The sequence below is a fragment of the Tachyglossus aculeatus genome, chromosome 7, assembly GCF_015852505.1.
Source record: "Tachyglossus aculeatus isolate mTacAcu1 chromosome 7, mTacAcu1.pri, whole genome shotgun sequence".
Taxonomy (NCBI): domain Eukaryota; kingdom Metazoa; phylum Chordata; class Mammalia; order Monotremata; family Tachyglossidae; genus Tachyglossus; species Tachyglossus aculeatus.
In genome coordinates, this window is record NC_052072.1 from 3,482,267 (window position 1) to 3,505,602 (window position 23,336).

Sequence of the window (23,336 nt, forward strand, 5' to 3'; positions counted from 1 at the left end):
TGCCCACAATGGGCCACAACGAGCTTCCAGTTCAGTCATTCAGTCAGTCGGGGTTATTGAGCGCTTACTGTGTGCTGAGCACTGTACTGAGCGCTTGGAAAGTACAGTGCGGCAGTAAAGAGGGACAATCCCTGCCCACAACGGGCCACGGCGAGCTTCCAGTTCAGTCATTCAGTCAGTCGGGTTTATTGAGCGCTTACTATGTGCAGAGCACTGTACTGAGCGCTTGGAAAGTACAATGCGGCAGTAAAGAGGGACAGTCCCTGCCCACAACGGGCCACGACGAGCTGCCAGTTCAGTCATTCAGTCAGTCGGGTTTATTGAGCGCTCAATGTGTGCAGAGCACTGTACTAAGCGCTTGGAAAGTACAGTGCGGCAGTAAAGAGGGACAGTCCCTGCCCACAACGGGCCACGACGAGCTTCTAGTTCAGTCATTCAGTCAGTCGGATTTATTGAGCGCTTACTGTGTGCAGAGCACTGTACTGAGCGCTTGGAAAGTACAGTGCGGCAGTAAAGAGGGACAGTCCCTGCCCACAACGGGCCACGGCGAGCTTCCAGTTCAGTCATTCAGTCAGTCGGGTTTATTGAGCGCTTACTGTGTGCTGAGCACTGTACTGAGCGCTTGGAAAGTACAATGCGACAGTAAAGAGGGACGGTCCCTGCCCACAACGGGCCACGACGAGCTTCCAGTTCAGTCATTCAGTCAGTCGGGTTTATTGAGCGCTCAATGTGTGCAGAGCACTGTACTAAGCGCTTGGAAAGTACAGTGCGGCAGTAAAGAGGGACAGTCCCTGCCCACAACGGGCCACGACGAGCTTCCAGTTCAGTCATTCAGTCAGTCGGGTTTATTGAGCGCTTACTGTGTGCAGAGCACTGTACTGAGCGCTTGGAAAGTACAGTGCGGCAGTAAAGAGGGACAGTCCCTGCCCACAACGGGCCACGGCGAGCTTCCAGTTCAGTCATTCAGTCAGTCGGATTTATTGAGACTTTTAGACTGTGAGCCCACTGTCGGGTAGGGACTGTCTCTATATGTTGCCAATTTGTACTTCCCAAGCGCTTAGTACAGTGCTCTGCACACAGTAAGCGCTCAATAAATACAATTGATGATGATGATGATGATTGAGCGCTTACTGCGTGCAGAGCACTGTACTAAACGCTTGGAAAGTACAATGCGGCAGTAAAGAGGGACAATCCCTGCCCACAACGGGCTCTGCACACAGTAAGCGCTCAATAAATACGATTGATGACGGAGGGGGGATCCTGAGACAACCCCCGTCTTTTGGGGTGAGAATGGGGGGCTTCCAGTAAATGCCCCCCGTTTCCTTTAGTTCTGAGGGACCCCTGCCTCCTCGGCGGGTCGGTAGGGGCGGGGGCAGGTCTTGAGGTTCGGGGGGGAGAGAGGTGAAGCGGGAAATATTAATAATAAAAATAATAATAATGGCGTTTCTTAAGCGCTTACTATGTGCCGAGCACTGTTCTAAGCACCGGGGTAGAAAGAAGGTGATGAGGGTGTCCCACGTGGGCTCAGTCTCCATCCCCATTTGACAGATGAGGGAACTGAGGCCCAGAGAAGCGAAGCGGCTTGCCCAGACGGCAGGCGGGCGGCGGGGCCGGGATTAGAACCCACGCCCTCTGACTCCCAATCATCATCAATCGCATTTATTGAGCGCTTACTATGTGCAGAGCACTGTACTAAGCGCTTGGGAAGTACAAATTGGCAACATATAGAGACGGTCCCTACCCAATCCCGGGCTCTTCCCGCTCAGCCGCGCCGCTTCTGCGGGGGAAGTACATACATATTTATTACTCTATTTATTTATTTTACTTGTACATATCTGTCCTATTTATTTTATTTTGTTGGTGTGTTTGGTTTTGTGCTCTGTCTCCCCCTTTTAGACTGTGAGCCCACTGTTGGGTAGGGACCGTCTCTATGTGTTGCCAATTTGTACTTCCCAAGCGCTTAGTCCAGCGCTCTGCACATAGTAAGCGCTCAATAAATACGATTGATGATGATGATGGAAGTGGCGGAAGTTCAGGGCGAGTGCGAACAGCGCTTAGAGAAGCTGCGTGGCTCAGTGGAAAGAGCCCGGGCTTTGGAGTCCGAGGTCACGGGTTCAAATCCCGGCTCCGCCACCTGTCAGCTGGGTGACTTCGGGCCAGTCGCTTCACTTCTCTGGGCCTCAGTGACCTCATCTGGAAAATGGGGATTAAAACCGTGAGGCCGCCCCGGGACAACCTGATCACCTTGCAACCGCTCCAGCGCTTAGAACAGTGCTTGGCACATAGTAAGCGCTTAACAAATGCCATCATCATTATTATTAGAGGGGACCGATCCGAGCGGATGCGGGGCGGAGGGTGAATAGGGCGGGGGAGATGAGTGAGTGGTTAGTCTGAGGAGGCATCTCGGAGGACGTCTAGACTGTGAGCCCACTGTTGGGTAGGGACCGTCTCTCTATGTTGCCAACTTGGACTTCCCAAGCGCTTAGTACAGTGCTCTGCACACAGTAAGCGCTCAATAAATACGATTGAATGAATGAATGAAATGTGGTTTTACTAATAATATTGATAATGATCATGGTATTTGTTAAGTGCTTGCTATGTGCCAAGCACTGTTCTAAGCGCTGGTGGGGGGGATACAGGGAAATCAGGTTGTCCCACGTGGGGCTCCCTGCCTTCATACCCATTTTACAGATGAGGGAACTGAGGCCCGGAGAAGTGAAGTGACCCATAATAATATTATATTGCCAATATATATATGCCAACTTGTACTTCCCAAGTGCTTAGTACAGTGCTCTGCGCACAGAAGCGCTCAATAAATACGATTGAATGAATGAATGAATAATAACGATGGCATTTATTAAGCTATGTGCCAAGCACTGTTCTAAGCGCTGGGGAGGTTACAAGACGATCAGGTTGTCCCACGGGGGGCTGCCAGTCTTCATCCCCATTTTCCAGCTGAGGGAACTGAGGCCCAGAGAAGTGAAGACGTCCCAAGCGCTTAGTCCAGTGCTCTGCACACAGTAAGCGCTCAATAAATACGATTGAATGAATGAATGAAATGTGGTTTTGCTAATAATATTGATGATGATTATGGTATTTGTTAAGTGCTTGCTATGTGCCAAGCACTGTTCTAAGCGCTGGTGGGGGGATACAGGGAAATCAGGTTGTCCCACGTGGGGCTCCCTGCCTTCCTACCCATTTTACAGATGAGGGAACTGAGGCCCAGAGAAGTGAAGTGACCTATAATAATAATATATTGCCAATATATATGCCAACTTGTACTTCCCAAGTGCTTAGTACAGTGCTCTGCGCACAGAAGCGCTCAATAAATACGATTGAATGAATGAATGAATAATAACGATGGCATTTATTAAGCTATGTGCCAAGCACTGTTCTAAGCGCTGGGGAGGTTACAAGACGATCAGGTTGTCCCACATGGGGCTCACAGTCTTAATCCCCATTTTCCAGATGAGGGAACCGAGGCCCAGAGAAGTGAAGTGACTTGCCCGAAGTCACCCAGCTGAGAAGTGGCGGAGTTGGGATTTGAATAATAATAATAATAATAATAATAATAATAATAATAATAATAATAATAATGGCATTTGTTAAGCGCTTACTATGTGCAGAGCACTGTTCTAAGCGCTGGGGGGGAATACAAGGTGATCAAGCTGTCCCGCGTGGGGCTCGGTCTTAACCCCATTTGACAGATGAGGGAACCGAGGCCCCGAGAAGTGAAGTGACTGGCCCGAAGTCACCCAGCTGACAAGCGGCAGGGGCGGGATTAGAACCCACGACCGCTGCCTTCCCACCGAGCCCCGCTGCTTCTCTTTGACGAGGGCTTCGGACGGGGGGCGGCCCACGGATACGAAGTCGGGCCCGGTGGGGGATTGGATGGTCGGGCTCGTGGGACGTGGGTTCGGGGAGCCCCGGAGGGCAAGGCCGGATCGGGGGGCGGCGGTCAGCCCGCCCCCGAGTGACCCCCGCGAGCCCCCTTGTTGCAGGGTCAGCATCAAGGAGTCGTCGGTGGCCAAACTGGGGTCGGTCTGCCGCCGCATCTACAGGATCTTCTCCCACGCTTACTTCCACCACCGGCAGATCTTCGACGAATACGAGGTGAGCGCGGACAGCCTTCTCCGGCCCAGCCCGCACCCTCCGCTCCTCCGCCGCTAATCTCCTCCCCGCACCTCGTTCTCGCCCGTCCCGCCATCGACCCCCGGCCCCCGTCCTCCCCCGGGCCCGGAATGCCCCCAATCCCTCTGCCCATCCGCCAAGCTGGCTCTCTTCCTCCCTTCAAGGCCCTGCTGAGAGCTCACCTCCTCCAGGAGGCCTTCCCACACTCAGCCCCTTCCTTCCTCTCCCCCTCGTCCCCCTCTCCATCCCCCCCATCTTACCTCCTTCCCTTCCCCACAGCACCTGTATATATGTTTGTACAAATTTATTACTCTATTTTACTTGTACATATCTATTCTATTTATTTTATTTTGTTAGGATGTTTGGTTTTGTTGTCCGTCTCCCCCTTTTAGTCTGTGAGCCCACTGTTGGGTAGGGACTGTCTCTATATGTTGCCAATTTGGACTTCCCAAGCGCTTAGTCCAGTGCTCTGCGCACAGTAAGCGCTCAGTAAATACAATTGATGATGATGATGATGAGCGCGTGGGCCGCCCCCGCCGGGGTCACTCAGCCAGTGGCATTTATCAAGCACCGACCACGCGCGCAGCACCGGACTCAGCGCTTGGGAGAGGACGGGAATAACACTTGGCACTTACTACGCGGCAGGCACTGTTCTGAGCACCGGGGTAGGGTCCAGCTAATCATCATCATCATCAATCGTATTTACTGAGCACTTACTATGTGCAGAGCACTGGACTAAGCACTTGGGAAGTACAAATTGGCAACATCTAGAGACAGTCCCTACCCAACAGTGGGCTCACAGTCGAAAAGGGGGAGACAGAGAACAAAAGCAAACATACTAACAAAATAAAATAAATAGAATAGATATGTGCAAGCAAAATAGAGTAATATATAAATATAAATAGAGTAATATATAAATAGAGTAATAAATAGAGTAATAATCGGGTTGGACACCGTCCCTGTCCCACGAGGGGCTCACAGCCTTCATCCCCGTAGGACCGATGAGGGTACTGCGGTCCAGGAAAGTAAAATGACCGGCCCAAGGTCACACAGCAGACGAGGGGCGGAGCCGGGACGAGGACCCGGGTCCTTCTGACTCCAATCGTATTTATTGAGCGCTTACTGTGTGCAGAGCACTGGACTAAGCGCTTGATCATGGCATTTGTGAAGCGCTTACGACCCGGGTCCTTCTGACTGTTCTCTGTCTCCCCCTTTTCGACTGTGAGCCCACTGTTGGGTAGGGACTGTCTCTAGATGTTGCCAATTTGTACTTCCCAAGCGCTTAGTACAGTGCTGTGCACACAGTAAGCGCTCAATAAGTACGATTGATGATGATGATGACTTCCGTTCATTCATTCAATCGCATTTATGGAGCGCTTACTGTGTGCAGAGCACTGGACTAAGCACTTGATAATGGCATTTATGAAGCGCTTACTATGTGCCGAACACTGTTCTAAGCTCTGGGGAGGATACAAGGTCATCAGGTTGTCCCACGTGGGGCTCACAGGCTTAATCCCCATTTTACAGATGAGGTCACTGAGGCATAGAGAATAAAAATAATAATGATAGTATTTTTTAAGCGCCTACTATGTGCCAAGCACTGTTCTAAGTGCTGGGGGAGATACAGAGTCATCAGGTTGTCCCACATGTCCCACGTGAGAAGTAGTGTGGCTCAGTGGCAAGAGCCCGGGCTTTGGAGTCAGAGGTCATGGGTTCAAATTCCGGCTCCGCCACTTTCATTCATTCATTCAGTTATATTTATTGAGCGCTTACTGTGTGCAGAGCACTGTCCTAAGCGCTTGGGAAGTACAAGTTGGCAGCATATAGAGACGACCCCTACCCAACAGCGGGCTCACAGCCTAGAACCTGTCAGCTGTGTGACTTTGGGCAAGTCACTTCACTTCTCTGGGCCTCAGTTCCCTCACCTGTAAAATGGGGATTAAAACTGTGAGCCCCCCGTGGGACAACCTAATCACCTTGCAACTTCCCCGGCGCTTAGAACAATGCTCTGCATATTAGTAAGCGCTTAATAAATGCCGTGATTATTATTATTATTATTATGGGGCTCACCCATTTTACAGATTAGGGAGCAGTGTGGCTCAATGGCGAGAGCCCGGGCTTTGGAGTCAGAGGTCATGGGTTCAAATGCCGGCTCCGCCACTTTCATTCATTCATTCAATCGTATTTATTGAGCGCTTACTGTGTGCAGAGTACTGTACTAAGCGCTTGGAAAGTACACGGCAGCATATAGAGACGATCCCTACCCAACAGCGGGCTCACAGCCTAGAACTTGTCAGCTGTGTGACTTTAAGTCACTTCACTGCTCTGGGCCTCAGTGACCTCACCTGTAAAATGGGGCTTAAGACTGTGAGCTCCCTTGGGACAACCTTGGGAGCCTTGGGAACCTTGGGAACCTTGGGAGCACTGTACTAAGCGCTTGGGAAGTACAAGTTGGCAGCATATAGAGACGACCCCTACCCAACAGCGGGCTCACAGCCTAGAACCTGTCAGCTGTGTGACTTTGGGCAAGTCACTTCACTTCTCTGGGCCTCAGTTCCCTCACCTGTAAAATGGGGATTAAAACTGTGAGCCCCCCGTGGGACAACCTGATCACCTTGCAACTTCCCCGGCACTTAGAACAATGCCGTGCATATTAGTAAGCGCTTAATAAATGCCATGATTATTATTATCATTATGGGGCTCACCCATTTTACCGATTAGGGAGCAGAGGCCCAGAGAAGGGAAGTGGCTTGCCCAAGGTCACCCAGCTGACCAGTGGCGGAGCAAGGGATTCGAACCCACGACCTCTGACCCCCAAGCCCGGGCTGTTGCCACCGAGTCACGCCGCCCGGGCCCGGGATCTACCCACGAGGCCGCGCCGCTTCGCCGATCATCATCATCATCAATCGTATTTATTGAGTGCTTCCTATGTGCAGAGCGCTGTACTAAGCGCTTGGGAAGTCCAAATTGGCAACATCTAGAGACAGTCCCTACCCAGCAGTGGGCTCCCAGTCTAAAAGGGGGAGACAGAGAACAAAACCAAACGTACTAACAAAATAAAATAAATAGGATAGATAGGGACAAGTAAAATAAATAATAAATGGTCGCCGATGCAACCGAGTCGGCGGACGCTTTCCCCGCTCGGGGCCGTCTTGTTTCCGGGTCGCAAATCCAGCTTTTTCTCTCTCTCCTGTCCCCTCCCTCCCCGCGCCGCAGAACGAGACCTTCCTGTGTCACCGGTTCACCAAATTTGTGATGAAATACAACCTGATGTCCAAAGACAACCTGATCGTGCCCATTTTGGAAGAGGAGGTCCAGAACTCAGTGTCCGGGGAGAGCGAAGCGTGACGAGACCCTCCCGAAAAGCGCCCCCGGACCCCCGTCCCCCGAGTCCGTACCGTCTCTACCATTTTAGACCCTTCGATCCCGTTTCCCCGTATCCTCGCTTCTCCACCCGCCGCGGGCCGCCTTCTAAAACGGGAGAGAGTCTTCAGTTATCCCGGAGCCGCGCGGTCACCGCCGGCGCTCGGGGGTTTTTAAATCAGACGAGCACCCTCCCGCTCCCGATGCCCGTTAATAAAAGAATGGACCGTTCCGCGGACCGGCCGCCGGAACCCCGTCGTTGGCCCGCCGCCACCCCTCGAGGCGGGGTTGGCCGTCCAGGCGGAACCCGCCGCGTCTTGCCTCAGTTTCCCCTCCTGAATCGAGACTCCTCGGCAAGCTCGCGCCTGATTTTCGCTGCCTAATTGGAGCGTCCCCCCCAATATCACGCCTTCCCCGTGTCACTCCGCGTCTGGTGGCGGTCCCCGCCCTCCCTCCCTCTTAGCGTGTGCGTCCCGTGATGGACGGGGACCCCGGCCGGTGCGACCACCCTGGGGACCGGCCCACGGCAAGCACCCGGTGAACACCACCGGGCTTTTAGCCGACTCGTAAAGCGAGCTCAGCGTTCGCCCTGCCCTAGGAGTCACCTGAGCGCGCTTCGAAAAGCGCATCCCGGAGCCGCGCTGCCGAGAAACTCTCTGTTGCCCCGGATACATGATAATGTTGGTGTTTAAGCGCTTACTATGTACCAAGCGCTGGTCTGAGCGTCGGGGGAGATGCAAGGCCGTCAGGCTGTGCCACGCAGGGCTCACGGTCTTCATCTTCGAGAAGCAGCGCGGCTCAGTGGAAAGAGCCCGGGCTTTGGAGTCAGCGGTCGTGGGTTCAGATCCCGGCTCCGCCAATTGTCAGCTGGGTGACCTCGGGCAAGTCACTCCACTTCTCTGGGCCTCAGTTCCCTCATCTGGAAAACGGGGGTTGACTGCGAGCCCCCCGTGGGACAACCCGATCGCCTTGTCTCCCCCCAGCACTCAGAACAGTGCTTTGCACAGAGTAAGCGCTTAATAAACGCCATCGTCATTATTAGAGAAGCAGCGTGGCTCGGTGGAAAGAGCCCGGGCTTTGGAGGCAGAGGTCACAGGTTCGAAGCCCGGCTCCCCCACGTGTCTGCTGTGTGACCTTGGGCAAGTCACTTCACTTCTCTGAGCCTCAGTTCCCTCATCTGTGAAATGGGGATGAAGACTGTGAGCCCCACGTGGGACAAACTGATCACCTTGTATCCCCCCCAGCGCTTAGGACAGCGCTTTGCACACAGTAAGCGCTTAACAAATGCCATTATTATTATTATTGTTATCCTCATTTGACAGATGAGGCCACTGAGGCCCACAGAAGGTAAGCGGCTTGCCCAGGGCCACACAGCTGACGCGTGGCGGAGGCGGGATTAGAACCCGCGACCTCGGACTCCGAAGCCCGGGCTCTTGCCACTAACCGATGCCGCTTCTCCCTCAGTGGGTGGGGAGTGTCCCGCGCCTATCGTGGAGGTGATGTTTGGGCAGAGGAAGGCCGGGGCGTCCCCTCTCCCCCCCCCCGAAATAGCTTCGGCCGATCCCGACTGTGTCAGACGCCTCCGGGGAGATTCTACCTCGTGTCCCGGGAAAGACGGACGGGAGAGGCATCCCAGGGCAGGATGGCGACTCCGTTGAGGGGGAAAATCCAGCCGGCTTCCAGTAGGACCGCTCTCTTCATCCGCTCATCGATGTAGAGTAGAGGAAGGGGGATAAAACGCATTCTGTTCCCACCCTTCCCGCTTCTTGGAGATATTTGCGTGTGTGTGTGTGTGGGTGTGGGTGTTCACAAACCTATTTGCAAGGTGGCGGGAGGGAGGGGAAGATGCGGCCACAGGCCTCATCGTCAATCGTATTTATCGAGCGCTTACTATGTGCAGAGCACTGGACTAAGCGCTTGGGAAGTCCAAGTTGGCAACACCTAGAGACAGTCCCTACCCAACAGCGGGCTCACAGTCTAAAAGCCTCGGCCGGGTTCGGGGGTCCGCGATTTGAAGCGGCCCAGCCGGTGGGCGCCGCGTGCCCGGGATGCGGTGCGGATGCCGTCTTTTGGGCGGGAGGTGGGCTTCTTCCCCACGTGCCCCTCCGGGCCTTCCGCGTCGGCGGGAATTCCCGCCGGTTCTCCCGGGGACCGTCCGTGAGCTCGTTCCGGGCCGCCAGCGGGCCTGCCCGGGATCGGGTCGGACTCTTCCGAGCGCTCGGGACAGCGCCTGGTGCCCGGTGATCGCTCAGTACGTTCCCCCGACGGATCGATTACCCTCGCCGTGGTCGTCGTCGAGAACAAAGCGGGCGACTGGGAGAGAGAAGGGGACCTTCGGCTCCAGGAGGGGACACATCCAGAGGCCGAGGGACCCACGCCGGGCTCGGGACGAGTCGGACTGAGACCGGCCGGGTGGCCGGACCGCTCCTTGCTCCCGAGCGGATCCAGAACCCAGACGAGGCTGGGCGGAAAAACTTCCCGGGACTCTGTCTCGCGGCCTCGGTTTCCCGGCCGGCCTCTCCCTCCCGCTCCATCGCGCTGTAAGGCCGAGCCAGGCCGTGTAACCTGAGTAAAGAGGACGTTGAGAACGATTCCCGATTCCTGTTTTGTGGGCTGCCGGATAACGACAAATGTGGCATTTGTTAAGCGCTTACTACGTGCCGGGCACTGTACTAAGCACCGGGGTGGCTAATAATAATAATACTGATGGCATTTGTTAAGGGCTCACTCTGCGCCAAGCACTGTTCTGAGCTCGCGGGGGCATACGAGGTAATCAGGTTGGCCCCCATGGGGCTCACAGTCTTCATCCCCATTTGACAGATGCGGTCACTGAGGCCCAGAGAAGTGAAGTGACTTGTCCAAGGTCACGCAGCTGACAAATGGCGGAGCCGGGATTAGAACCCACGACCTCCGACTCCCAAACCTGGGCCCCGTCCGCTAAGCCACGCTGCTTAGACGCTGGTAAACCGGCGAAATCCTGGTTTGCCGAGTTCCTTTTACTCTTTTTAATCTTTAGTGCACAGTCTTTTAGACTGTGAGCCCACTGTTGGGTAGGGACTGTCTCTATATGTTGCCAATTTGGACTTCCCAAGCGCTTAGTCCAGTGCTCTGCACATAGTAAGCGCTCAATAAATACGATTGATGAGGATGATGCACACCTGTGTTGGGTTAACAGTTAAAAAAATAATAATTCTTGTTGATATAGCTTATTATTTAGCTGTTAATTGTGAGTGGTTGTTCCGTTCTAACTTAAGCTGGTGCAGGGAGAATATATTCTGGTTACTTATTTTAGCGTTATTTCTTCTATAAGAGCATAGAATAAACCAATATTAATTTAGGGGTAGCTAAAATATTAGGGAATTAGGGAAAAAGATAAGGTTCGAGCTTTAACGCTTTCTTAATGGGTGACTGCTTTTAAGCCTACAATGTGCATAATAAGAATTCCCCTCTATTAGAGGTTGTTTCCTTACCTCAATAGTGTTTCCTTATGAGTAGTATATAGTACCGAAAAATGAATTTAAGTTCAACGGTAGGTTTATTTCCCTAGTACTATATACTAGGGAAATAAACTTACCGTTGAACTTAAATTCATTTTTCGGTTAACCACCTATCACCAAGTCCGGTTGATTTTTCACCTCTACTATAGAATCGTCCCACTATTTTGCGAAATGGGTGCATTCTGATCAATTGATCTATAGTAGCTCATTTAGTTTCGGGGTGTATATTACAAGTCTTTGTATACAGGTTTTCTGGCTAAACCATTATGCAAAAGGTACAGGTTTTAATCTTGGTTTTTTTGTGCTTGGGGAAGTCTTTCATTTAGTCCTTCACCGTACTATGTCTAAGGCTCTGGTTTTTCTTTTCCATTTCAAATAAGTAAGCGCTCAATAAATACGATTGATGAAATACTAGGGGCATGGGATGACCTTGTATCCCCCCCATTCATTCATTGTCATATTTATTGAGTGCTTACTGTGTGCAGAGCACTGTACTAAGCGCTTGGGAAGTAGAAGTTGGCAACGTATAGAGATGGTCCCTACCCGGCAGCGGGCTCAAATCAGTGCTTGGCCCATAATAAGTGCTTAATAAATACCATCATCATCATCGCTCATCATCAACACACCTGTGTTGGGTTAACAGTTAAAAAAATAATAATTCTTGTTGATATAGCTAATTATTTAGCTGTTAATTGTGAGTGGTTGTTCCGTTCTAACAAGCTGGTGCAGGGAGAATATATTCTGGTTACTTATTTTAGCGTTATTTCTTCTATAAGAGTATAGAATAAACCAATATTAATTTAGGGGTAGCTAAAATATTAGGGAATTAGGGAAAAAGATAAGGTTCGAGCTTTAACGCTTTCTTAATGGGTGACTGCTTTTAAGCCTACAATGTGCATAATAAGAATTCACCTCAATTAGAGGTTGTTTCCTTACCTTAATAGTGTTTCCTTATGAGTAGTATATAGTACCGAAAAATGAATTTAAGTTCAACGGTAAGTTTATTTCCCTAGTACTATATACTAGGGAAATAAACTTACCGTTGAACTTAAATTCATTTTTCGGTTAACCAGCTATCACCAAGTCCGGTTGATTTTTCACCTCTACTATAGAATCGTCCCACTATTTTGCGACATGGGTGCATTCTGATAAATTGCTCTATAGTAGCTCATTTAGTTTCGGGGTTATATATTACAAGTCTTCGTATACAGGTTTTCTGGCTAAACCATTATGCAAAAGGTACAGGTTTTAATCTTGCCTTTTTTGTGCTTGGGGAAGTCTTTCATTTATTCCTTCACCGTACTATGTCTAAGGCTCTGGTTATTCTTTTCCGTTTCAAATAAGTAAGCGCTCAATAAATACGATTGATGAAATACTAGGGGCATGGGATGACCTTGTATCCCCCCCATTCATTCATTCAGTCGTATTTATTGAGCGCTTACTGTGTGCAGAGCACTGTACTAAGCGCTTGGGAAGTAGAAGTTGGCAACGTATAGAGACGGTCCCTACCCGGCAGCGGGCTCAAATCAGTGCTTGGCCCGTAATAAGTGCTTAATAAATACCATCATCATCATCGCTCATCATCAACACACCTGTGTTGGGTTAACAGTTAAAAAAATAATAATTCTTGTTGATATAGCTAATTATTTAGCTGTTAATTGTGAGTGGTTGTTCCGTTCTAACAAGCTGGTGCAGGGAGAATATATTCTGGTTACTTATTTTAGCGTTATTTCTTCTATAAGAGCATAGAATAAACCAATATTAATTTAGGGGTAGTTAAAATATTAGGGAATTAGGGAAAAGATAAGGTTCTAGCTTTAATGCTTTCTTAATGGGTGACTGCTTTTAAGCCTACAGTGTGCATAATAAGAATTCCCCTCTATTACAGGTTGTTTTCTTACCTTAATAGTGTTTCCTTATGAGTAGTATATAGTACCGAAAAATGAATTTACGTTCAACGGTAAGTTTATTTCCCTAGTATATAGTACTAGGGAAATAAACTAACTGTTGAACTTAAATTCATTTTTCGGTTAACCACCTATCACCAAGTCCGGTTGATTTTTCACCTCTACTATAGAATCGTCCCACTATTTTGCGAAATGGGTGCATTCTGATCAATTGATCTATAGTAGCTCATTTAGTTTCGGGGTGTATATTACAAGTCTTTGTATACAGGTTTTCTGGCTAAACCATTATGCAAAAGGTACAGGTTTTAATCTTGGTTTTTTTGTGCTTGGGGAAGTCTTTCATTTAGTCCTTCACCGTACTATGTCTAAGGCTCTGGTTTTTCTTTTCCATTTCAAATAAGTAAGCGCTCAATAAATACGATTGATGAAATACTAGGGGCATGGGATGACCTTGTATCCCCCCCATTCATTCATTGTCATATTTATTGAGTGCTTACTGTGTGCAGAGCACTGTACTAAGCGCTTGGGAAGTAGAAGTTGGCAACGTATAGAGATGGTCCCTACCCGGCAGCGGGCTCAAATCAGTGCTTGGCCCATAATAAGTGCTTAATAAATACCATCATCATCATCGCTCATCATCAACACACCTGTGTTGGGTTAACAGTTAAAAAAATAATAATTCTTGTTGATATAGCTAATTATTTAGCTGTTAATTGTGAGTGGTTGTTCCGTTCCAACAAGCTGGTGCAGGGAGAATATATTCTGGTTACTTGTTTTAGCGTTATTTCTTCTATAAGAGTATAGAATAAACCAATATTAATTTAGGGGTAGCTAAAATATTAGGGAATCAGGGAAAAAGATAAGGTTCGAGCTTTAATGCTTTCTTAATGGGTGACTGCTTTTAAGCCTACAGTGTGCATAATAAGAATTCCCCTCTATTAGAGGTTGTTTCCTTACCTTAATAGTGTTTCCTTATGAGTAGTATATAGTACCGAAAAATGAATTTAAGTTCAACGGTTAGTTTATTTCCCTAGTACTATATACTAGGGAAATAAACTTACCGTTGAACTTAAATTCATTTTTCGGTTAACCACCTATCACCAAGTCCGGTTGATTTTTCACCTCTACTATAGAATCGTCCCACTATTTTGCAACATGGATGCATTCTGATAAATTGCTCTGTAGTAGCTCATTTAGTTTCGGGGTTATATATTACAAGTCTTTGTATACAGGTTTTCTGGCTAAACCATTATGCAAAAGGTACAGGTTTTAATCTTGGCTTTTTTGTGCTTGGGGAAGTCTTTCATTTATTCCTTCACAGTACTATGTCCAAGGCTCCGGTTATTCTTTTCCGTCTCAAATAAGTACGTAAGCGCTCAATAAATGTGATTGATGAAATACTTAGGGGCATGGGATGACCTTGTAAGTAAGCGCTCAATAAATACGATTGATGAAATACTAGGGGATGACCTTGTATCCCCCCATTCATTCATTCAGTTGTATTTATTGAGCGCTTACTGTGTGCAGAGCACTGTACTAAGTGCTTGGGAAGTAGAAGTTGGCAACGTATAGAGATGGTCCCTACCCGGCAAGGGGCTCAAATCAGTGCTTGGCCCATAATAAGTGCGTAATAAATACCATCATTATCATCGCTCAATCATCCGCCCGGCACGGGGGAATCGATTTGGACGCTTCGGCCTAGACTTTTTCATTCCGGGTCGCGACGGAGCTCGGAGTTTCATCAGCGGACGCGAACTCTCCCGCCACCGTGTAACGCCTCGACTGGTGGGAGAGACGCCCTGGGGAAAGCTACAAGTTAATCAATCAATCAATCAATCAATCAATCGTATTTATTGAGCGCTTACTATGTGCAGAGCACTGTCCTAAGCGCTTGGGAAGTACAAATTGGCATCACATAGAGACAGTCCCTACCCAACAGTGGGCTCACAGTCTAGAAGTCTAATCAGCGCTTAGAACAGTGCTCTGCACATAGTAAGCGCTTAACAAATGCCATCATTATTATTAATCAGGTCGGACGCGGTCCCCACGAGGGGCTCACCGTCTCCACCCCCGTTTTCCAGATGAGGGGACTGAGGCCCGGAGAAGTGAGGTGGCCCGTCCAGGGTCACGCAGCGGACGAGTGGAGGAATCGGGATTGGAACCCACGTCCTCCGACTCCCGGAGCGGTTCTCCGCCACCGTGTGTCGCGGAGCACGTTTCCCCACACGACACGGGGTAATAATAATAATAATGTTGGCATTTGTTAAGCGCTTACTATGTGCAAAGCACTGTTCTAAGTGCTGGAGGGGGGTGCAAAGCGATCAGGTTGTCCCACGTGGGGCTCACAGTCTTAATCCCCATTTTACAGGTGAGGCTCAGAGAAGTGAAGTGGCTTGCCCAAGGTCACACAGCAGATGTGTGGCGGGGCCAGGATTCGAACCCATGACCTCTGACTCCAAAGCCCGGGCTCTTTCTGCTGAGCCACGCTCCATCCCTATTTTACAGAGGAGGGAACTGAGGCCTAGAGAAGTGAAGTGACTTGCCCAAGGTCACACAGCAGACGTGTGTCGGGGCCGGGATTCGAACCCATGACCTCTGACTCCAAAGCCCGGGCTCTTTCCGCTGAGCCACGCTCCATCCCTCTTTTACAGAGGAGGGAACTGAGGCCTAGAGAAGTGAACAGACTTGCCCAAGGTCACACAGCAGACGTGTGGCGTGGCGGGGATTCGAACCCATGACCTCTGACTCCAAAGCCTGGGCTCTTTCCACTTAGCCACACTCCATCCCTATTTTACAGAGGAGGGAACTGAGGCCTAGAGAAGTGAAGTGACTTCCCCAAGGTCACACGGTAGACGTGGCAGAGCTGGGATTCGAACCCATGACCTCTGACTCCAAAGCCCGGGCTCGTTCCACTGAGCCACGCTCCATCCCTATTTTACAGAGGAGGGAACTGAGGCCTAGAGAAGTGAAGTGACTTCCCCAAGGTCACACGGTAGATGTGGCAGAGCTGGGATTTGAACCCATGACCTCTGACTCCAAAGCCCGGGCTCTTTCCGCAGAGCCACGCTCCATCCCTCTTTTACAGAGGAGGGAACTGAGGCCTAGAGAACTGAAGTGACTTGCCCAAGGTCACACAGCAGACATGTGGCGGAGCTGGGATTCGAACCCATGACCTCTGACTCCAAAGCCCGGGCTCTTTCCGCCGAGCCACGCTCCATCCCTATTTTACAGAGGAGGGAACTGAGGCCTAGAGAAGTGAAGTGACTCGCCCAAGGTCACACAGCAGACGTGTGGCGTGGCGGGGATTCGAACCCATGACCTCTGACTCCAAAGCCCGGGCTCTTTCCACTGAGCCACGCTCCATCCCTATTTTACAGAGAAGGGAACTGAGGCCTAGAGAAGTGAAGTGACTTCCCCAAGGTCACACAGCAGACATGTGGCGGAGCTGGGATTCGAACCCATGACCTCTGACTCCAAAGCCCGGGCTCTTTCCACTGAGCCACGCTCCATCCCTATTTTACAGAGGAGGGAACTGAGGTCTAGAGAAGTGACTTCCCCAAGGTCACACAGTAGACGTGGCAGAGCCGGGATTCGAACCCATGACCTCTGACTCCAAAGTCTGCACATAGTAAGCGCTCAGTAAATACGATTGATGATGACCTCTGATTCCAAAGCCCGGGCTCTTTCCGCCGAGCCGCGCTCCCTCCCTATTTTACAGAGGAAGGAACTGAGGCCTAGAGAAGTGACTTCCCCAAGGTCACACGGTAGACGGGGCAGAGCCGGGATTAGAACCCATGACCCGATTTCCGGACCCGAGTTCTATCAATTAAGCCACCCTGCTGCTCCTGTTTTATTTCTTGGGGTATCAATAGCCTCCGTCTCCATACGCTACTTTAGTAGGTGGGGACCAAATGCATTCGTTCGGTCATTCAGTCGTATTTATTGAGCACCTACTGTGGGCGGAGCGCTGTACGAAGCGCTTGGGAGAGGACGATAGGAGAAGACGATGCATTCCCTGCCCACAGCGAGCTGACAGTCTAGAGCGGGGGAGATGGACACGAATGGAAATCAGTAAATGAGGGGTGTGGACGTAAGCGGGGAGGGGGGATGAAGAAAAGAGGAAAGGAGGGTGCAATCAGGGAAGGCTTCCGGGAGGAGACGGGCCTTCGATAAGGCTTTGAAGGGAGGGAGAGTCATCGTCTGTGGGATTTGAGGCGGGAGGGCGTCCCAGGCCTGAGGCCGGACGTGGGCCAGGGGTCAATCAATCAATCAATCGATCAATCAGTCGTATTTATTGAGCGCTTACTGTGTGCAGAGCACTGTACTAAGCGCTTGGGAAGTCCAAGTTGGCAACGTATAGAGACAGTCCCTACCCAACAGTGGGCTCACAGTCTAATTCACGTCTGTCTCCTCTGCTTTAGACCGTCAGCTCGCTGTGAGCAGGGAATCTCTCTGTTATATTCATTCATTCATTCAATCGTATTTATTGAGCGCTTACTGTGTGCAGAGCACTGTACTAAGCGCTTGGGAAGGACAAGTTGGCAACATAAAGAGACGGTCCCTACCCAACAGTCTAGAAGGGGGAGACAGAGACAGAACAAAACATATTAACAAAAGAGGGAGGGGACTCGGGCCAGAGGTGGGGTGTTCACCTATCTGGACTTTCTTATAAAGTCTTCCCTACTATATTGTAATTATTAGTAGCACTTTGGTATTTGTTAAGCGCTTACTATGTGCCAGGCACTGTACTAACTGCTGGGTTGAGAAGCAGCATGGCTCAGTGGAAAGAACCCGGGCTTTGGAGTCAGAGGCCATGGGTTCTAATCCTGGCTCTGCCTCTTGTCAGCTGTGTGACCTTGGGCAAGCCACTTAATAATAGTAATAATGATGACTTTTAGACTGTGAGCCCACTGTTGGGTAGGGACTGTCTCTATGTGATGCCAATTTGTACTTCCCAAGCGCTTAGTACAGTGCTCTGCACATAGTAAGCGCTCAATAAATACGATTGATTGATTGATTGATTGACATATATTATTATTAGTAATAATAATGATGGCATTTATTAAGCGCTTACTACGTGCAAAGCACTGTTCTAAGCGCTGGGGAGGTTACAGACGGTGAGCCCCACGTGGGGCAACTTGATCACCTTGTATCCCCCCCCAGCGCTTAGAACAGTGCTTTGCACATAGTAAGCGCTTAACAAATGCCATCATTATTATTATTATTATTATTACAGGGTGATCAGGTTGTCCCACGGGGGGCTCACCGTCTTCATCCCCATTTTACAGATGAGGTCACTGAGGCCCAGAGAAGTTAAATGACTTGCCCAAAGTCACACCGCTGACAACTGGCAGAGCTGGGGTTCGAATTCATGACCTCTGACTCCAAAGGCCGGGCTCTTTCCACTGAGCCACACTGCTTCTCTAACGTCTCTGTGCCTCAGTACCCTCATCTGTAAAATGGGGATGAAGACTGTGAGCTCCACGTGGGACAAACTTAATAATAATAATAATAATGGTGGTATTTGTTAAGCGCTTACTATGCGCAAGGCACCGTTCTCAGCGCTGGCTACAAGGTGATCAGGTTGTCCCACTTGGGGCTCACAGTCTTAATCCCCATTTTACAGATGAGGTAACTGAGGCACAGAGAAGTGAAGTGGCTTGCCCACGGTCACACAGCTAAGTGGCGGAGCCGGGATTCGAACCCAGGACCTCTGACTCCCAAGCCCTCACTCTTTCCACTGAGCCGCGCTGCTTCCCCTTGATGACCTTGTATCCCCCCCCCCCCCCAGCGCTTAGAACAGTGCTTGGCACATAGTAAGCGCTTAACAAATACCAACATTATTATTATTATTACTATTACAGTCCCTGTCACCCGTGGGGCTCACAGTCTCCACCCCCATTTTACAGAGGAGGGAACTGAGGCCTGGAGAAGTGACTTCCCCAAGGTCACACAGTAGACATGTGGCAGAGCGGGATTAGAACTCATGACCTGATTCCCAGACCCGGGCTCTATCAATCAAGCCATCCCGCTCCTCCGGTTTTATTTCCAGTCCAGTACAGAGCCTTCAATCGACAGAAAGGGCCATGGCTTTTGGGTAAGTACGCGTTTTACTGCTCTGAGGGGGACTGATTTCAATCAATCTATCAATTTATTTACTTATTATTTACAATTTATTTATTATTTAATAATAATGATAATTGTAATAATAATTGTGGGATCTGTTAGGCGCTTACTATGTTCCAGGCACTGTATAAAGCGCCGTGGGGGGGATACAAGCCCATCGGGTTGGACACCGTCCCTGTCCCACTTGGGGCTCATAGTCTCGACCCCATTGCACAGATGAGGTGACTGAGGCCCAGAGAAGTGGCTTGCCCAAGGCCATGCAGCAGACCTGTGGCGGGGTTAGGATTAGAACCCATGACCCCTGACTCCCATTCCATATATGGAATGGGACATATATGGAACATATATGTTGCCAATTTGTACTTCCCAAGCGCTTAGTACAGTGCTCTGCACATAGTAAGCGCTCAATAAATACGATTGATGATGATTCCCGGACTCTTTCCACTAGACCATGCATTTATTGGGTGCAGGGCACTGTACTAAGCGCTTGGGAGAGGGCGGTAGAACAGTAAACAGACACATTCCCTGCCTGCCATGAGCTTCCAGTCTAGAGCAGGGGAGACAGACATTAATATAAAGAAATAAATTACGGGTATCAGCGTCGGTGGAATTTATTGAACGCTCATTGTGCGCAGGACACTGTACTAAGCGCTTGGGAGAGGATGGTAGAACAGTAAACAGACACGTTCCCTGCCTGCCATGAGCTTCCCGTCTAGAGCAGGGGAGACAGACATTAATATAAAGAAATAAATTACGGGTATCATCGTCGGTGGAATTTATTGAATGCTTATTGTGTGCAGGACACTGTACTAAGCGCTTGGGAGAGGACGGTAGAACAGTAAACAGACACGTTCCCTGCCTGCCATGAGCTTCCCGTCTAGAGCAGGGGAGACGGACATTAATATAAAGAAATAAATTACGGGTATCATCGTCGGTGGAATTTACTGAACGCTTATTGTGTGCAGGACACTGTACTAAGCGCTTGGGAGAGGACGGTAGAACAGTAAACAGACACGTTCCCTGCCTGCCATGAGCTTCCAGTCTAGAGCAGGGGAGACAGACATTAATATAAAGAAATAAATTACGGGTATCATCGTCGGTGGAATTTATTGAACGCTTATTGTGTGCAGGACACTGTACTAAGCGCTTGGGAGAGGACGGTAAACAGTAAACAGACACGTTCCCTGCCTACAGTGAGTTTCCAGTCTAGAGCAGGGGAGACAGACATTAATATAAAGAAGTAAATTACGGGTATCATCGTCGGTGGAATTTATTGAACGCTTATTGTGTGCAGGACACTGTACTAAGCGCTTGGGAGAGGACGGTAGAACAGTAAACAGACACGTTCCCTGCCTGCCATGAGCTTCCAGTCTAGAGCAGGGGAGACAGACGTTAATATAAAGAAAGAAATTACGGGTATCATCGTCGGTGGAATTTATTGAACGCTTATTGTGTGCAGGACACTGTACTAAGCGCTTGGGAGAGGACGGTAGAACAGTAAACAGACACGTTCCCTGCCTGCCATGAGTTTCCAGTCTAGAGCAGGGGAGGCAGACATTAATATAAGGAAGTAAATTACGGGTATCAGCGTCAGTGGAATTTATTGAACGCTCATTGGGTGCAGGACACTGTACTAAGCGCTTGGGAGAGGACGGTAGAACAGTAAACGGACGCGTTCCCTGCCTGCCATGAGCTTCCAGTCTAGAGCAGGGGAGACAGACATTAATATAAAGAAATAAATTACGGGTATCATCGTCGGTGGAATTTATTGAATGCTTATTGTGTGCAGGACACTGTACTAAGCGCTTGGGAGAGGACGGTAGAACAGTAAACAGACACGTTCCCTGCCTGCCGTGAGCTTCCAGTCTAGAGCAGGGGAGACAGACATTAATATAAAGAAATAAATTACGGGTATCATCGTCGGTGGAATTTATTGAACGCTTTTTGTGTGCAGGACACTGTACTAAGCGCTTGGGAGAGGACGGTAGAACAGTAAACAGACACGTTCCCTGCCTGCCATGAGCTTCCAGTCTAGAGCAGGGGAGACGGACATTAATATAAAGAAATAAATTACGGGTATCATCGTCGGTGGAATTTATTGAACGCTCATTGTGTGCAGGACACTGTACTAAGCGCTTGGGAGAGGACGGTAGAACAGTAAACAGACACGTTCCCTGCCTGCCATGAGCTTCCCGTCTAGAGCAGGGGAGACAGACATTAATATAAAGAAATAAATTGCGAGTATCATCGTCGGTGGAATTTATTGAATGCTTATTGTGTGCGGGACACTGTACTAAGCGCTTGGGAGAGGACGGTAAACAGTAAACAGACACGTTCCCTGCCTACAGTGAGTTTCCAGTCTAGAGCAGGGGAGACAGACATTAATATAAAGAAGTAAATTACGGGTATCATCGTCGGTGGAATTTATTGAACGCTCATTGTGTGCAGGACACTGTACTAAGCGCTTGGGAGAGGACGGTAGAACAGTAAACAGACACGTTCCCTGCCTGCCATGAGCTTCCAGTCTAGTGCAGGGGAGACAGACATTAATATAAAGAAAGAAATTACGGGTATCATCGTCAGTGGAATTTATTGAACGCTCATTGTGTGCAGGACACTGTACTAAGCGCTTGGGAGAGGACGGTAGAACAGTAAACAGACACGTTCCCTGCCTGCCATGAGCTTCCAGTCTAGTGCAGGGGAGACAGACATTAATATAAAGAAATAAATTACGGGTATCATCGTCAGTGGAATTTATTGAACGCTCATTGTGTGCAGGACACTGTACTAAGCGCTTGGGAGAGGACGGTAGAACAGTAAACAGACACGTTCCCTGCCTGCCATGAGCTTCCAGTCTAGAGCAGGGGAGACAGACATTAATATAAAGAAATAAATTACGGGTATCATCGTCGGTGGAATTTATTGAATGCTCATTGTGTGCGGGACACTGTACTAAGCGCTTGGGAGAGGACGGTAGAACAGTAAACAGACACGTTCCCTGCCTGCCATGAGCTTCCAGTCTAGAGCAGGGGAGACAGACGTTAATATAAAGAAAGAAATTACGGGTATCATCGTCGGTGGAATTTATTGAACGCTTATTGTGTGCAGGACACTGTACTAAGCGCTTGGGAGAGGACGGTAGAACAGTAAACAGACACGTTCCCTGCCTGCCATGAGTTTCCAGTCTAGAGCAGGGGAGGCAGACATTAATATAAGGAAGTAAATTACGGGTATCAGCGTCAGTGGAATTTATTGAACGCTCATTGTGTGCAGGACACTGTACTAAGCGCTTGGGAGAGGACGGTAGAACAGTAAACGGACGCGTTCCCTGCCTGCCATGAGCTTCCAGTCTAGAGCAGGGGAGACAGACATTAATATAAAGAAATAAATTACGGGTATCATCGTCGGTGGAATTTATTGAACGCTTATTGTGTGCAGGACACTGTACTAAGCGCTTGGGAGAGGATGGTAGAACAGTAAACAGACATGTTCCCTGCCTGCAATGAGCTTCCAGTCTAGAGCAGGGGAGACAGATATTAATATAAAGAAATAAATTGCAGGTATCATCGTCAGTGGAATTTATTGAACGCTTATTGTGTGCAGGACACTGTACTAAGCGCTTGGGAGAGGACGGCAGAACAGTAAACAGACACGTTCCCTGCCTACAGTGAGTTTCCAGTCTAGAGCAGGGGAGACGGACATTAATATAAAGAAATAAATTACGGGTATCATCGTCGGTGGAATTTATTGAACGCTTATTGGGTGCAGGACACTGTACTAAGCGCTTGGAAGAGGACGGTAGAACAGTAAACAGACACGTTCCCTGCCTGCCATGAGCTTCCAGTCTAGAGCAGGGGAGACGGACATTAATATAAAGAAATAAATTACGGGTATCATCGTCGGTGGAATTTATTGAACGCTTATTGTGTGCAGGACACTGTAGTAAGCGCTTGGGAAAGGGCAATGCAGTGGAATTGGTAGACCTTTTCCCTGCCCACATTTCTTTCAAGCTGTGTGGCTTCCAGCCCTTAGAACAAGTGCTTTGCACATAGTGAGCGCTTAACAAGCGCTGGGAAGCAGCGGGGCCCAGTGGAAAGAGCCCGGGCTTTGGAGTCCAAGGTCATGGGTTCAAATCCCTGCTCCGCCACTTGTCAGCTGGGTGACTTTGGGCAAGTCACTTCACTTCTCTGGGCCACAGTTCCCTCATCTGGAAAATGGGGATTAAGACTGTGAGCCCCCCGTGGGACAACCTGATCACCTTGTAACCTCCCCAGCACTTAGAACAGTGCTTTGCACATAGTAAGCGCTTAAT

The 23,336-nt window shown here is 49.4% G+C and overlaps 1 protein-coding gene across 1 annotated transcript in view; it reads left to right on the forward strand.

The window, feature by feature from the left end:
- The window catches only part of MOB4 (MOB family member 4, phocein), a 42,363-nt gene extending 34,638 nt beyond the window's left edge, over window positions 1-7,725 (forward strand). The window contains exons 7-8 of the mRNA XM_038749614.1: window positions 4,002-4,113; window positions 7,348-7,725. Coding sequence (XP_038605542.1) covers window positions 4,002-4,113; window positions 7,348-7,479 — 244 coding nt within the window. The 3' untranslated portion in view covers window positions 7,480-7,725. The remainder of the gene's footprint in view (window positions 1-4,001; window positions 4,114-7,347) is intronic.
- Window positions 7,726-23,336: the final 15,611 nt, after the last annotated feature.